Source organism: Ictidomys tridecemlineatus, chromosome 4 (genome assembly GCF_052094955.1).
Source record: "Ictidomys tridecemlineatus isolate mIctTri1 chromosome 4, mIctTri1.hap1, whole genome shotgun sequence".
NCBI lineage: Eukaryota > Metazoa > Chordata > Mammalia > Rodentia > Sciuridae > Ictidomys > Ictidomys tridecemlineatus.
In genome coordinates this window covers 179,174,739-179,192,275 of record NC_135480.1, presented here as the reverse complement: position 1 = coordinate 179,192,275, position 17,537 = coordinate 179,174,739, and the positions used below count along the sequence as shown (strand labels likewise).

Sequence of the window (17,537 nt, the reverse complement as noted above, 5' to 3'; positions counted from 1 at the left end):
TTCATCAGGACTTGATGCCCAGTTTTATAAAAAGCTATTAACATGCTCAAGAGCATTCCATGAAAGGATAGCTTAGGATTTTAAATTTTGAAACATAAATGTGAAGGCTGTTTTTCTTGGAGAAGACTTGGGTCCAGGAACAGTGTAAATTTGAAGGGCCGGCATATCCAGATTCCAGGAATCAAACTAGGATCTGAAGAAGTTATGGGAGGCATAAATAAATGTATATTCAAGGTCAGTTTTTTGGTACTATAATATGTGAGGAGGATACAAAGATGGATAAGGCATAATAGTGCTCCTTACAGTCGTGTCATTCAGATGGATGTGTAAATAACATCTGTAACAGGTGTAAAGGTAGAAGAAAATAGGGGTTAACCTGGCTGGCATAAAGGAGCACTGAGTTCCCAAGATTTTATTGAGATAACTTTCAGGAGATAGCGATCTAGACAGAAGGAATAATGTGAGCAAAGGTATGAAACAGTCAAGTGCATTAGAGAACACAAGAAGTTCTTTTAGGAGGGCTAAGTGCAGTAGAGGTTGGAAGGAAATGGAGCTGATCACAGAAGGCCTTGTATGGCAATTAAGGGGTTTGTATTGTGTGTGTATTGTAGTAGAGATCTGTTAGCAGGTCTTAGGGGAGTATGTTCATATTTAGGGTTGAGAAAGAGTATTGCATAATTCAGACTTCCCTCTGAATCAGAGAATGTTACAGTAGAAGATTCCTAGTTGACTTGTGTCCAGGGCTGTGGGGTGAGGGCACAAGACCAGACTGAATAGCACAGTTGAGTAGCAAACCAGAAGCTTGTCTTTCTGCTTCTCTGCCAGCTTCCTTTTCCAGTTTTTTTTAAAAATTGTACCAGTCATGAGAGGGGACCAGCAAAAGATGAAAATTTTCTTTAGATAACATTCTAAAAAAAAAGTTTTTTAAGTTAAATGAACTTAGAGAGGAAGATAGAGAATAGGCATCAAAAATACAGAGAGCTCTCTGATGAAGTCAGGTTGTCAAAAATCATGTGCAGAAGAAGGGGAACTGGCATGATAAAAGCTACAAAGAGGAGCATGAAATATAAAACAGTGTTTGAAAGGGTAAAGCTCAGAATAAGCTTAAATTTATAGAAAATGCTAAAGTTGCCAAGAAGGCTTTTTTTTTTTTTTTAACCTTAGTCAAGGCAAAGAGAAGAATGGATAAAGTAGCGTAATGGATCGACAATCAGGAAAAGCAGAATAACTCAATTTTTTACTTTTTCTTTGACAAAGAGAGAGAGTCTGATTGGGCAAAAATAAAGTGACATAAAATTGCAAAAATTGGAAGTAGAAAAAGAAAAAAAAAAATCTTGCCACCTTAAATGATTTCAAGGCTGTTAGACCCACACTTCTATATCCCAGAGAGCTACCGGAAGTTGCAAATGCTTTCTGTTAGCAATTATTGGGAATTTTTGAGAAACCATGGAGAATATAAGGTGACAGAAGACTGGAAATGGGCAAATAGTGTTCCAGTTTCCAAAATAGTTATAGTTAATGGCTTTAGCTATTTTTCTAAAATAAAAACTCATGAATCAAACTGTAATGTTAATAGTCTGTATTTTGAGGAAAAATTTAAATAGGTGTAACCAATTTTTAAACCCAATATTTAAAGGCCCTGCAGACAGTAAGTTGTTTCAGGACTTAAGTTGTTTAAATGCTGACTATAATTGACGTATGTGTTCATTAAAACAGGTTGGATAGGACCTCTGCTTAGCAATTGTTTTTGGCTGTGTTTGAATTTTTGTATGTATTCCAAGTAATAAAACTATATTTATAAAATATTTCTATATTTGAGACTTTTTACTAATTCACTATGTCGTAAATATCATATTGTGAACATTTTACTCAGAATATAGGTGACCAAAGTCACCAGCTTTTTCAGGTTTAAAGTTATTTTCCAGGTCATTTAGTTGTACTTGATTCAGAATAGAAAACTATATGAATACATGTGCTGATGACTCAAACCCAGCCGAGCATCAAAGTTCCCTCACACTGGGGAAAGGTTGCCCTGCCCTTAGACAATGGGGTTTGGACTCTTAAAGAAAAGTAAGTTTACAAATGACTGTAAAATACTCTCCTTCAATCTTGCCTATCAAATTGATCCTTCAGTGTTAGGGCAATTGTCACTCACTGTGATCTCACAGCCCTTTATGTGGTTTAGAAGTTGGAAGTACACACATCTTTTTTCTTTATCACATGTGAATGCAAGTTATTACAGAAAACAGAAACCCAGTCTTTGTATGTCCAGTAACTTGGTTTATTGAAAGTGCTCAGGAAATCTCTGATGAGAAAGAAAAATAACAAGTGAAGGAACAACTAAGGGACAAGAAATTACTACCATAATGGAATGGACTCTGCTAACTAATCTGCAAACCTCAATTATCTGACAATTTTGTCAGTTGTCTCAAATGTGTTTGGGTGAATCCTGTCACCTTCATTCTTACATCCTAAACTGACTTTGGGATCCTCAGAGTTTTGTCTAGAATAAAATATTGCACAGTACACCAACCTAAGGATACATAATTGTTAAGATGATGTGCAAGTGCCCTCTTGGGCGACAGAGTTCTGTAGAAGTGCTAGGAAATTTCTCATGAACTGCACATTCTAAAGTAGACCTGACCACTTGTTTAGTCCCTCAGCTTCACGGAAGGACAAAATACAGTGAGTTGACAAAAATGGCATGTGTTCTTTATATACCCCATTCAGTAAGCATTGATTACTGTTGCCAGGCTAAAGAGTCAACTGTTAACAAAAGACTGCCCCTACCATCATGGAGCTGGAAGCCAAGTGAAGGAGCATTGATGAGGAACAAGGGGATTGTGATAGAAGGTTATATATAATGCTGTGATGTGAGTTAGCTATAAGGAACATGGAGGTGTGTACAGCCTTGAGAATCAGGAGCCTTCCTAGAGGAAGTGGTTTCTTGACTAGGAACAGAAAGCCCTATTTCCTACCTGCAGCAGGCTCCTCTCCTCCAGGAGAACAGTGTTTATTAGGAGAGCTATCGCTATCCTGTTTGACAGTAGTAATATATGCTAGGTATTGCTGACCTGTCCTTTCTCCAAACTCTTACCACTTAGATAAAAGGTCACGTACTTGCCTATCTGATGTGTCCTGTTTATTTTACATGTCAGGATAACCCTGACAAAGGAAGCCGTATGCCCACAATCTTGGTACACTGTGTAAATTTGCCCAGGTAAGATGTATCCTTCAATCTTGGTAGGCTGGTGCCTTGCTCTAACCACTGTCCAGGAAGGAGAGTAAAACATAGCATCCCCTGGCTATGCACACAGTGAGGAAGGTAGAAGAGGGCATCAGTTCTGACTTCATAATGAGCAAAACTTAACAGTACATTTCAGAAATTTTGTAGAATTCAAAGGGAAATTCCCTGGTCTGTAGCTTCTAGATTCCAACTTTATCCCTTCAATTTTAGACATTTTCCAAAGCTCGTTCTAGTACATTCCTATTTATCATATCTGGTACATATCTGTTTTCTGGTTCTTCAAAATAACCACATGCAGAAGTCCCAACTAAGATTGGAATGTTTTAATTTTGAACCTAGAAATGTAAATTTCTTTAAAACAGAGATAACAGATGCTTTTTTTTCTTTTTCTTTTTTTGTAACTCCACACTTAACTGTCTTTGCCCTTATAACTAGAGTGACCATGTAATTTTTCATCCAGACCAGGACATGTGACAGTGAAAGAGAAGTGGGGAGATTGGTAACACCTTCACTAGGACAGCAGACAAACTGGATTTATATAATTAGTATCCTGTGCCTAACTAGATGTTATATATTTTTATGTTTGGATATCAATGCTAATAAAGTTGAAAAAGATTTACCTGCTACCAGACATCTGTCATTATACCCCCTTTGCAATAACTTACTCTTTAAAAAATCATTTAAAAATTGAGAGTATTTTTCTCAAGTCTCCATTCAGTTTAGGTGTCTCCCTAACACTTGTATTTGGGTGGGGAATAACTGGGGACTGAACCCAGGATGCTATTACCACTGAGCTACATCCTCAGGCCTTTCTATTTTAAGACATGGTCTCGCTAAGTTGTCCAGGCTGACCTCAAACTTTTTATCCCTAGTTTTTTACCCTCTGACCAGCTTCATCACCGAGCTACATTTAATTCATCGGTTTTCTCGTGTTGTTTGAAGTTGTATTCATGCAGTTCCCCCTTCAGTCAGCACATTCTGAGGCTATTGCTCAAGTACCCCATGTTCCACAAGCCTTCTCTTTTGTTTCCAAGCAGTTAGTCCCTCCACTGCTTGTGGCCTTGAATCACTTTGTCCATTCCTCTTTTAGGGTACTTTGCTGGGATTTACCTGCTTTAAGTAGCAAGTAAATGGCTGATAAGGATTAATTCTGTAGGTCAGATATCTTTCTACATATGGCCCAGGCATTCAACACACAACAGGAATTAAGTTCAAAGTTTGTAGTGAATTTTATTGCAACTTTCTCTTATTCAGGCACCACTCAGCAACATAATAAATGACCAATTAAGAATTAAAAAGAGTTTGCAGAAATTCTCACCATTGGGCCTTTCTTGTGCTGGCCTTGCCAACACCAAAGGTTTAACAATAAAATGGAAAACATCTTTGGGGGGTTTAACTAATGAAATCCAAGTAATGTCTTAGTTATTAATCTTAAGAAAATCTCCCACACTTGGAAAGTGTATGAAAAACATGTACCATTGAACGTCTTTCTCTAATAACTGAAGTTTTTCTTGAGAGCTGTCCATTCAGGGTTCGAGTAGTTATGCTGCTGAAGAAGAATCCTCAGGCTTCTGCTGGCAGATGCACAGGTGACAAGAATGACGTTGTTGAGAGTGAAGAAATTGAGTGTAATTTCCTCCAGGGGAAAGAAGGTGTCTTTCCTTTTTGCCTGGTCTGCAATGTTGAGTGGAGCTGAAAGGCCACAGGTGTCAATAGGCAGCCTGATTGTGTTAACAAAAACCTAGTTTAATTACTAAGGATTCCCCCGCACCCCCGCAGGCTATACCATAGTTGCACTCCTAGCTCTTGTGCAAATTATCTTCATGATTTGGGGCAAGTCATTTGCCTTTGACACCTTTTATGTTTTTATTTCAATTTATGTATTCTGTCAATATTGCACCAATATATTTTTTTCTCAAAGTAAATTAATTTCTTTGAGGGCAGCAATATAGATACTGTGTGCACCCTTTACTGCTACTTGTCTACTATACCCAAGAAGCTTATCTATGCAAGGGTGTCAAATTAATGAATATAAATATGAGAACCACCTTCTAGAAACAAAGTGTTTTAAAAAAAAAAACCAACCTGAATGTTTTATGTTAATCTAGGACAGAGGGTAAGTGCCCCTTTTAGTAGGCCTCTGACTACTTAAGAACAGCATCTATATCATTCATAAGCATCCGAGAGCCACAACCACCTTTTATTTTACTTTGATGAGAAAACATCCCAGATCACAGGAGAACCTTTATCCCAGGCTTCTCGTGCATCCTCTGGAAAAGTCCTCATGGAAGCAGTGAAGGTGGCTGGGACCCTGAGAAACATCTTTCATTTTTACAGTTAACACAAAGCATGGTTTGGTGTCTGTGCTTTCACAGGAGGAAAACAGTGTGTGCTATGTATGTTTATATCACTGATTTCCCAAACCTTTGGTGAACAATTTTACAAGCATTTAGTCCTTAGTGCAAACAACCTATAGCACTTATGGGTACAGGCAGCCCACAGGGAGGTTTCTGGACTCCTAGTATTCTCCCTGTTAGCACCCAATTTCAGTATAACCTCAAAGTCCTTGCACCAGCCCCTCTGGCCAGTTGTAGGCAGCACCAGCACACCCACATTGTGGGCATCCTTAGGTAACGAGCTCATATACAGGAGAAGCCAAGCCAGCGGAAGAAAAGCAAAATGAGAAAGGAAGAGAGGAGAGCCACAAGGACAAGGACGAATGGCCTACAACTAATAAAAATGAAGATGGTTTTTCTTATGTGGTTTGCAAAATCCTTTTGGAGGCAATTCCAAAAGAAAAGTTTTAAAATGGCCTAAGTAATAACAGCATCTCTTCAGTAAGTGTGTGGCTTTCCAAGGGCGTCTTTTTAAAAGAAAATAATCATTTGATTTCTATGAATTATGATATATTTGTTTTAAATATTTATAAAACTAAAAAGCACTTTGAACAATGATTATACCTATGAATATAAGGTAATTTATAGGTTATATGAATGAAATGGAAACATTCTTAATTTTATAGTCTGAGGACCAAATTCAGTGCTGGGTACCTCTGCAACAGCCACCATTAAAGACTTTGAGGCTTCTGGACACTTAATGAGGATCAGAAGATTAAGGATAACAAAGGTGCCAATAAATGGCACAGGCAATTCCAAGCTTGTTTTACAGAATATATGGGCGTCTGGGTGAGGCAGAACAGGTGACCCATTTCAATTTTATTTAGAGAGGTAGCATAGGTTGGCAGGTACCAAACAGCTTTTGTATCTCACCAGCCACATTTACATCCTGGCTTTATTTACCCTTTGTAGCTGAATAACCCTCTCCAAAGTATTTAATTTCTCCAAGGCTCAGTTGCCCTCCCTATAAAATGCCTAGTGAGTCTGCCTGGCAAAGAGTTTTCAATAAATATCAATTTCTCTGAAAGGGTGTTAGCGTGAAATCAAGGGTCACAATCCAATTGTATATTATGAAACAAGTTTAGTGGGTTGCAACTGGCATATTTTAAAAACAACATCAAAATGCCTTGCACATAACAGCACATAATGTTTCCTTATGTCTCTGCTGAGTTTTGTTATAAATGCATTTTTTACTGTGGGTTACAGCCAAAAAGTTTCAATCTCTGCTCTACAGAGAAATGTTCAGGTTATGTAAAAAAAAAAAGCCTTTAAAAGTGCTGTCTTTATTCAAATGAGCCCTTAAAAATGTTCAGATCTTAATCAAAGCATTCCTAACTTGTGCAATAAATGTAAGACTTGAATCATAAAGAAGATAAATTTTATCTGACACTATACAGCATTAAATTCAAATTTAAGATTGGTTTCTGTGTCATACTGTCTTATTTATAGATATAAGCACTTTATAGGTATATCATTTATAGTGGATTAATTTCTATAAAAAGTTGGCTATTATGTTCTATTTTGGGGGAAATGAGATAAAATTTCTAAATAATTTTAATAAGGCTTTTTAAAAAATGACTAACTTGCCAAATCATGAAGACTGTTAGAGTAATATTCCAATCCTGACCACAGCAGTAAAAGAGAGACACTTAAGTGAGTACAATGGAGTACCACACTGGCTCAGTAAAAATGAGAAATTCCAGAACAAAACGTGAGCTACAAACACAGGCCTCCTTTCTCCTTTAGGTCCTTTCGAGTTCCTAGTGCTGCCCCTAAGACGGCATGCAGGAAACATGGGCAATCTGAGGTTGACAGAGTAGAGTACTGTGCAGTGATGAAGAAGGGTGGAATACTGGAAATTACAGAATCAAATGACACAGCTGAATCTTGACATAACTAACTACATTTATCATTTTAGCTGACTACTTGGACTGGTCCTATCAGCAACTGAGTTTAAGAATCCTGTTTTAATGCTGGTTGTGGTAGTGCATGCCTGTAATCCCAGCTCCTGGGAAAGCCGAGGCAGAAGATTAAAAGTTTTAGGCTAGCCCAAGCAATTAATGAGATCCTGTCTCAAAAATAAAAAATAAAAAGGTGGGCATGTGATTCAGTGGTTTAGTTCCCCTGGGTTCAATCCCCAATACCAAAAAAAAAAAAAAAAGGGTTGTTTTAAATATTTGGGTGAGCATTGATCCTGTTCAGGTTTGAACAGTTGGTGTTAAAGGGATGGGCCAGAGAATAGAAAAGAGTTGGAGTTCAAAACGACCTTATAGGTATCCAATATCTGATACTGGATCATAACCTGACCCTTAAAGTATTTCTTTCTTGGTATTATTTGAAAGATACAGGTAAACAGATAACATTTGATGCTTCGTTAGTGATAATCAAAATGGTGCTTTGTCCCACTGGAATTTATTGCTGAGATTCAAAGAGTATGTAAGAAAAAGCTCTCTCACAGAGGTGAAAGGTAACATCATAAGTTATTAAAGGAAAACTCAGCAAGAAAGAAGCTAAGTGATGACCACTCAGCCCCCTGATGAACTTTGACTCCTAAAAAGACATTGCCCACACCTTTTGGGGTGCAGGTGCCCATTCTGTCCTCAGAAAAGAGTAAAGGGCAAGGCAGAAGGCAGCTCCTTCCTATTTCAACTGAGTTGACAGTACAGAGTGACTCTGTCTAGAATTTTACATTCTTTTCTAGATTTAAAACCTCCTTGCTGTTTGAGACAGAAGCGGGGGGTTCTGTCTGTGTTGGCATTAGCACCACGAGTCCTTTGCTGAGTCTGAGCCTTGGCACTGGGCTCTTGTCATCTTCTAGAATGTGGGCAAAGGTAAGCCTGAGCGCCACTTTTTGGAGGAAACAGCAGCTGTGGAAAGTGAAGGAACCCACAGGCGAAAGCAAAGCTGGGAAGAGGAGTGTGCTAGCAACTGAGGTAGAAAGCTGGCTCAGTCCTCCAGGGGCCACCTGAAGAAAGGGTGGCTCAGAGCCTTCTGTGTGGTGGCTACATCAGCTCCTCAGAATGAGACGCTGCCCCAGGATAGGCCCTTGCTCTTTTCCCCTCTGCCCATTTTCAGACCAAACATTAACGATGTTCAAAATTCTTGGAAATATTTTTTCTTTTTTTTTAACTTAAGAAATTATAGGATAGGGTGGTGAAAAATGGGAAATGATAAAAAAGATTCTGAGAAAAACCTTCACTATAAATGGGTAGAATTCACCCCATAAACTAAGGACTTTTCCAAAATTATGAAGAATTGACGGCAAAGGGCACAAGATCTCTTTGAGATGTGAGGGGAGGATGACAGAGTGAGCATGGTGGCTGGCTGGTAAGTCTCCTACCACTTGAGACTCAAGGCAGAATCTAGAAAAGAAGCCAGGGTCACAGAGTAAGATATCTTAAAGAGAACTTAGTATAAGAAAACAGGAGTGGCCTATTAATTTCCTTCACCAGAAAAATATATTTGGATCAAACTGCAACTGGGTTCACTGAATGGGCTCCATTATGTAGCTCACCTGTGCTCCTTGTGAGGCCCTGACTTCCCTGTCTGATAAACAGGCTCCTGAACTCCTATTCTTTTCCTAGATACCAGGCCTAAATAATCCACAAGTACACTTAGCCTTAAGGTCTGCAGTTCATTCCTATACATCTTAAGTTCTTGTCAGTGTTACAGATTCAGTTTTCACATTTTTAGGCAGAAAATTTGCACTTCGGCCATCTTTAAACTTGACCTGACATTACCCACTCTGAGCCAGGCTCCTTGATCTCTAACATCAACAACACCCAGCAAACAAAATACAACCACTTAATACGGTTCAATTCCACTTGAGCATCTAGAGCCACTGTCTTGATACATGATGTTCCAAAGCTGTGTGTCCAACAGCAGCAAGGTGCTTGTGAGGATAGATACGTTGGCACCAATAATACTGAAATTGAGTTTTTAGCTGCATTTTTTGTCACTTTGGCTGGGAAGATCTGGACAGCTGGAAGTGAGCTTCTCCATCATTTTCTGTTTTCTTCTTTGTATCAATTTTCCACCTGTGAAGCCCAACACCCCACCACCAAGTGCAGCTGCAATTCCTGCCACTTTGAAGCCTGCAAGGAGGCCAATCGGACCCCCCACCACTCCTCCGATGAGTGCACCTGCCACGGGCAGAGCTGCCAGCTTGTATTTTGCAGCCTGTAAAAATAAATAAATAAAAATTCAATTTAGAAATTGAGTTGAGAATATCTGCCTGTGGTGATGTGCATTTTCTTCTCATTACTCCTGGCAATGCCTCTTTAACTCTTGGTACATAATTAACCTTAGAGATTGTAGTGTTGGGGGAGAAAAAAAGTATTCCACAGGTACTACAATTGCTCCAGATCTCAGGACTTGGAGAAATGGGCTACAAATCGATTTTACTTGTAAAACAATCAATCCACTAACTAGTTGGCTTATTTAAATAGTTTCCACAGCCACAGATTCCATAACCAATTTTTTTATGCTGCACAGAGATTATTCTATACTGTGAACCTGGGTATTCAAATCCACATCTTGTGGAAAATAGACGATCCCAATCCATGCATGCGGTCACGTCCTTACACTTTTGATTCTTGCTCCTGCCCCCTCCTCTCCCTGGACCTCTGCAGACATTCATTCCCTCATGATACCAAATGTCTTACACTCGGCCTACTGTTTATTCTCTTTGAAAAAAGAAATTTTCTTTCCTAATAGAACGAATCTTCGAGTAGAATATTACAACCATTGATTTCTTGCACTACCTATGTGTCATTTCTTCCTTATTTCCTTAATTGCTGGTTCCCTCAACACTGAAGAGAGCAGATCAATTGGGTTAATACTAGAGATTCCTGGGAGCCAGAGTACCATTGATTTGTCAGCAGGAGCAGAATCTTACCTTCCCCAAGTTTTTGGTTCCCTCTTCAACATTCACAGCAGCACTGTTGACATGGTCTGCAATGCTGTCAATCTTCTCCTGCTGAGACTAGATGCAAAGGAATTATGAGTGAGCGCTCCTGCTGGGGAGCGGTGGGACGCCAACACACACTATTTTAATTCCTGTAATCAGGGCCCCGGGTACTGCAGCCTTGCAGTCTTAATAGCGGTTCATTAATAGCATCTGATAAACCATGTCGAAAGCACAAATTCACTTTCATGAAAAAAAGAGGGGGACTTAATTATTGGGTAATAAAAGGGTGGCACCTTCATAGCAAAAAGCATCTCACACTGAAATTCATTCAAACATACAAACATATTATTGTTCAAATGAATCCACTTTCCAGGAGGAAAAAAAAAATCCAAATAAGCATTTATATGTTATGTTGGGTTTGATGGGAGAAAAACAAAATCAAACAAGAAAACTCCTCCCTAATCTATCTTCTTTGAAGATTCTGTTTAAAACAGGCAAATTTAGAAATAAAATGCCCTTGATCCAATAAATATAAAAAGTGTTAAGTTTTAGGAATAAGGCTATGATATGGTTTGATCTACAATGACATCTTTCCACTTGGGCTATTCAGAAGGGAGCAGTGAATGAACCTATCGTCCTGGGTTTCACACCTGTAGCCAAACTTCAAACACTAAAAAATCATGATGAGTTAAACTATTTCAGGTTGAATATATTAATAAAATATATTAATTAGCAACACCTGTGCTGACACAACAGCAACTGTGGCTGTGGCCCTGGGGCAGGAATGCTGAGGTAATGGAGAGTATTTTCCTCTCTGAAGTGTGAAACCCCACAACAGTGCTTTTGACAAGAGGTCACTGGGCCTCTGCTCTGTTCTTATCCAGGGATAAGAACAGATCCCTCGAAGGAACACATGCTTCTTTTAAAATCAACTTATTCAAATTTACATAGAATGATGTGTACTCATTTTATCGGTGCAGTATGATGAACTCTGACAAATGATAAACCCCTATAACCACCCATGTAACTAACCACCATCACAATTAGCATGGAGATTATTTTTGTAATTTGCAGGAAAAAAAGAGAGAGAATCCTTCTTTGATTCCAGATAAATGCCTTCTACAATGAGCATGAAATAATTCAGCTTGAATCCTGAAGTATTTGATTGCCCTTATATAACTGACCTGCTCACTTATACTGAGGGAGACATAAATAACACTCTCCTAGTTCCAATCAACACTTCACTTGTGAACAAACAACATGGCTAATTTTTCCTATCGTTGTCTCCTATTAGCATTATTGATATTCCGTCCCTTCCCAGTATGTACCTTTTATTGTTGAGCCTTTTGTGGTATCTTTTCATTATAGGATTCTCCACCACTATCTTGATACCACAGTACAATCCCTTAAAAAGTCCTTTTTCAGTTTTCTTTGTCTCAGAGACAAGTACAAGAACAGTTCTTAAACTAAGTGGGCCACAAAATCACCTGTGGGGCTTCTTTAAACACAGATTGCTGGGCCCCACTCCCAGTAGGCCTGGGGTAGAACTGAGAATTTATGTTTCAAATAAGTTCCTGGATGAAGCGCATACTGCTGATTCTCAAACTTTAAAAGTCAGTAGTACATATGATAAGAATAAGGGCATAACCTCTGGTCAGATATTCTATGTTCAAATTCTTAACATACACCTTTGGACAAATTTCTCAGGCTATGTGTCAGTACTCCCAGCTATCAAATGAAGATAATGCTATTTATACCTCATGGAGTTGAAAGGAGAATAACATGAGATGTCTTCAAAGCATGAGGAGAAGAATTGAAGAATTCATCCTGACCTTCCCAAGATAAGTGTTCACTCTCATTTTCCTACCAAAAAATATATCAAGCTTTTTCCTATGATGCTTGAAAATTCTAGGGCAAACATTAGATCTCTCCTAGCATTCACTTGTTGGCTTTTTGTTTTTCTCAGACAGTAAAACTTTTAAAAGTCAGCTTTCTTTTTCTGATCCATAGAAGCAATGGATATTAGCCAGTGCTAATATCCATCTTGCCTGCATTTCTGATGCCCTAGCACTGTTTCTGTTTGGGACACTCCAGTACCCCCTACTCCTGCCTGAAAGAGTCTATGCTAGCAGATAAATCACAGGGGTAAAATCCTGTCACCAACCTTTGCATCTTGATGAGTTGAGGGTAGAAGAACAATAGCCCATATTCTTCCTCCCCCCCCCCAGCCCCAAATAATTTTTGGCCAGAGGGAGGAGCCTACCAGGATTATTGCCATTTCCATCTCCAAGTGTGATCTCAAGGCCTCAGGGAAATACTTCTAATGCTCCTTTTTAGGATATTTTAAGGGTATTGCAACCTTATAACTTTTTTAAGTTAAAGTGAAATTTTAAATATCATTTTAATATTTTTAAATGAAAATCCTTTGGAGTAAATTGAGAAAAGACTAGAAGAAAAAAAAATCAATCCTAGGATTACCAATTATTTGAACTATTACACACACCCTCTATGTCTGCAATCCCCAGCAATGGTGAGGCCTGTCTTGCCCTGGAGTAGCCCACATCTGCAAGTTCTATTCACTGGCCCCAGAAGACTGAATAAATCTGGGGGACGGGAGATAAGGCAGAGAGTAGAAAATCTGGGATCAGCAGGCATCCTTTAATTGTGTGGCTCTACCTTCCTCTTCCCCTACCTTACTTGGTTTGAATCCTCAAACGGCCCATATCTTCAGATTCTGCTTCATAAATAAGAAGGACTCAATGGCACTCACAATGATTACAGTTTAGCATCAAAGTCGTATCACAGAGTTGTCAGTCACTATCAGTAGAATGCCAAACTAGACTCCATTCAGAGTTGAATCTGGGCACATTTCTCCATTGTATCTGTGGCTCTTTATGCTGGGCCACAGACACACCAGCCACACACAACCTACCCCAGCCTAGGAAGCCAAGCTCCTCAGGTCCTTCTCATTCTATCCGCCAACTCCCCCTCTTAGCTTCTGATGTGCTCTATGTTTGTCTTCATCCACCTAGGCCTCCCACATTTGTCAAACTTCAAACCCCTGCCTGGTATTTTATTCGTTGGCACTTAAAAGTGTTCTCAGCATTCCTTTAACAATGAACTAAGCCATTTATGAGGGACACTGCAGTGCTTCTCAAATTAGAGTAGTGTATAGATTCCCTTGTAAAGAAAAAAAAAATCTCAAAACTCCGAGAGTATGTCCATGGATTTCATTTTAAGGAACACTGACTTTCATCCCCCACTGGCCTGAAAATAACTGAATCTTGATGAATAATAGGGGCTCCTAAGATTCTGAAGCAAATGTGATTTATCAAATTAATACTTTAAAAGAAAAATGCAATTTGGGCAGATGAATTAAAAACTAACAAAGAATTATTTTTTCCTTTAATGCTTATTATGAGTACTTGTAAGCCCAGCATCCTCTATATCAAATAATAGTAATAATACATTCAACAAATCCATTTACATCAATAATAATGCTCTTCCTTGGAGAATTAGTTGTGCAATTTTATTAGTGTGCTTGAAAAACTATGAGTTTTTTTAAGAAGACTCCAGTATTTTCCTTTATTCCTAAGTTCCGTATTTATTCATATGCAATCAATCATAATATACACAGAGAAGCTCAGAAACACACATATCAGCACTATGATATTCAGGCAGAGCACAAGATCATATTGACCTAGAATAAGTGATAAGCAGAGTAGAGAAGGAGGACACTGACATAGGGGGATTCAGCAGTGGACAAGGGACTAAAGGAACTCCAGTACTAAAATGTCTGAAGATAATGTTGATACAAAAGTAGAATTTATGGATGGGGCCAAGGGATCCAAGGGAAGGACAAATGCAGAAATGCAGGTGAGGTCAGGAGAAAGGGAAAAGGATGGGAAGTAATAAACATCATCTCATTTAGTCCTCCCATTGGTTTTATAACGCCAATTGTTGCCCAATAATATCTTGAAGGTCATTTGGTAGGTAATAAATGGAGGAATCTAATCTAATCCACAGTTTTGTGTATCCAGAGTAAAACTGCACTTCAAAAGCTGTAGGGAATAAGATAAAAGGTAGTAGTCAAAACAGTATCAGCAGCAAGGATGACATGCTGTCAAGCTACTGGCCTGGAGTTCTTTAAATTCTCCTTGAGTAGAAATAGGGCTGGTTACAAGAAAAGGCAGTAAAGGTGGATGAAGCAGGGCAAATGAAGCAGGGCACCTAGTAGATATTAATTTGTTAAAATTAACAGGACCATGCTTTCATCTCTTAATGGCTTTGTAGGTCCTTTGTGTTGTGCTCAAGTACAAATAACATAAATTTACCATTTTAACTATACAATTTAGTGGCATTAAGTACATTCATAATGTCGTAAACCATTACCACTATCCTGTAGGTTCTTTTTATACTATTCTCTATTCTTCATTGAGCTAACCATAGTACTACATACACAGAAAGTGTTCCTTAAGTACGTGATTAATTTGCCTAGATACTATCATGTCCATGTGACGATAACAAGAGGATGTGGTCACTTTGGTTATGTTCCCAGGTCATTCTGTACCTAAATGGAGCTTCTGTGAGTCTTTGGCCATGTGGTCATGAGAACTCAGTCACTCTGGGAATAATAATCAAGGGTTCTCCTTTGAGCTTTTGCCAAATAGCATTCTGCTCATGTCCTTGTACACATTATTATAAATAGGACATTTGTATAGAGCTATGGCTATAGATGGCTACAGCCAGAGTCTTCCTGCATAAATCTTCCTTGGTCTGGGGTTAGGAGCTGCTTATGTAACACAATTAAACATAACTGTTTAATGTAACTGTTAGATGGCTACAAACTTTCATTTTTCTTTCATGTGCCTACCCCATTAGAAAGGAAATGTATTTGGAGTGAGAAGAACTCTACACATGTTTCCTTTGTTTTTTAAATCAACTTGATTGAGGTATAATTTACATACATTAAAATACATATTTTAAATGTACAGGCTGATGGCTTTTGGCAAATGTATAAATTTTACAAACTGCATTAGATTCAGAAATTATTAGTTACAATAATTGAATAAATTTTGATTCTAACCAACATATATTTTGGGATTCCCTGCTGTATGCAAATATATTATTAGATTATATAGATACCTAATCCAGAGACTTCCAGCATTTTGTTTCTTCTGACTTAGAGGCATCAGAAATAATTCAAATGATTTACTACATTTAATTTTAGTCATTACATTTCAAGCAAATATCCATAAACTAGGATATAAGCAGAATAAGGGGTGAAACTGGAAAGTCTAAAAGTCATTTTGCAAAAGGACCGCAAAAGAATGGATTCTTAAGAAGTGAATATATGGTGGGGTGGGGTTGGGAGAGGAAAGTGATACAGGTCTTACAACCTAGAAAACCTTTTATATGAAAAAAAGTCCAGTGTGCTTGGTATATGGCTCTAGATGGTAAACGTACCAAAGAGTAGTTATCATAGAGCAGAGCTTACACATGGAAGACCTTTTGACTCCACACCTCCACATGGCATGGTAGAAACATCAAGTATGCCTGCACTGTAATTATGCAAAAAGGAGCTAAAAGACCCTTTGAGAAGTTGGGATGAGAGTAGTGGTGTTAGATTAGTTGGCCTTAATTTCCTCCCATTCCAATTCTGAGGTTGTATGATTTAGGTACTTAAAGACTAGGGAAACCCTACTTAGAAGAAGGACAACCCCCAAATTATGATTTGATCAAAAATTTAAAATTAAACCTAGACAGAAGGAGAAACAGGCTAGCGCCTTTGTGGACATACATATATAACACACCTACTCATGTATTCTAAATTCCCAAAATTCCTAGCAAGGAAATTATAAGAAAAATAATGTTTCTTTAGAAAAGTTTAGAAAAATAATGATAGAAAACCTATCTTTCCCACCAAAACTACCTTGTGCTCCCAAATCTGTTAACAGCATTACTGGGGCTTGATTACGCAGAATAATGCCATAATATTCCTACTTTGACTCTATCTTCCTCCAATTTCTACTTAGTCTTCCTAGAAATACATCCCAGTATTGTTGCCATTGCTCCAGGTTAAACTCCTACAGCCGATTCTTAACTAGTCATTCCTGCCCATGACCTCATTCTCTCTTTTCTTTTTCCATTTCGTCGTTTTTAGATATACATGACTTATTATACATACATGGAGTATAACTTATTCTAATTAGGATCCCATTCTTGAGGTTGTACATGATGTGGAGTTTCACTAGTGGCATATTCACATATGAACATAGGAAAGTTATGTCTGATGCTTTCTTCCACCATTCTTTATCCAGGTAACAGTGGCCTTTCTAAAGCACAGACTGGTTTACAACTAACCTGCTCAGAAATCTGCAGTGACTCTGTAGTACCTATAAAGTAAAGCTCAAATTCTTTGGTATGGCATATAGTTCCATTATAGTTGGCCCTCACTCTCATTGCCTGCCCACTATACCTCACGTTTTAGTTTGCAATATTTAGTACTCCTGGACAGGCCATGCGCTTCTCAACACCTTGTCTTTGTTCAGCTGTTTGAAAGGTGCTTCCTTATACCCCCTGGATCATTTCCAAATTTCTGAAGGCTCATGAGAATGTTATGTGCCTTGGTGAAGCTATGCTTCATGCTTCCACCTTATAAACGTGCTTCCCTCCCTTGGAATTCAATGTTGCATCTTGGAATAGATGATACTTCTCTTCATATCTTATTTTTGCATTTAGTCATTATGCTCAAAAGCTCAGTTTGGGGGGGTTCAAAGTTTATCTCCATCCACTGCAGAATCCCCAAAAGCAGACAATGGGTTTCATTTATTTCTATATTCAACATTGTCAGATTCCCCAGTACTGAGTATCTAACAAAGTGCCTTTATTTACATTATTAAATAGAACTGGAATTTGAGGCTCCGTACCAGTCTTAAAAATTATATTTTTCTTAAATTTATAATCAGGAGCACAGTGAATAATC

General features: G+C 38.3%; 1 protein-coding gene across 2 annotated transcripts in view; it reads right to left on the bottom strand.

The window, feature by feature from the left end:
* Positions 1-4,457: 4,457 nt before the first annotated feature.
* Stx17 (syntaxin 17) overlaps positions 4,458-17,537 on the bottom strand; it is a 56,427-nt gene continuing 43,347 nt past the window's right edge. For both annotated transcript variants that reach the window (XM_005326317.4, XM_013359086.4), the window contains exons 7-8: positions 10,541-10,627; positions 4,458-9,822 (exon numbers count right to left, since the gene is read on the bottom strand). In XM_005326317.4, the coding sequence (XP_005326374.1) occupies positions 9,583-9,822; positions 10,541-10,627 (327 nt within the window). In that variant the 3' untranslated portion in view covers positions 4,458-9,582. The remainder of the gene's footprint in view (positions 9,823-10,540; positions 10,628-17,537) is intronic.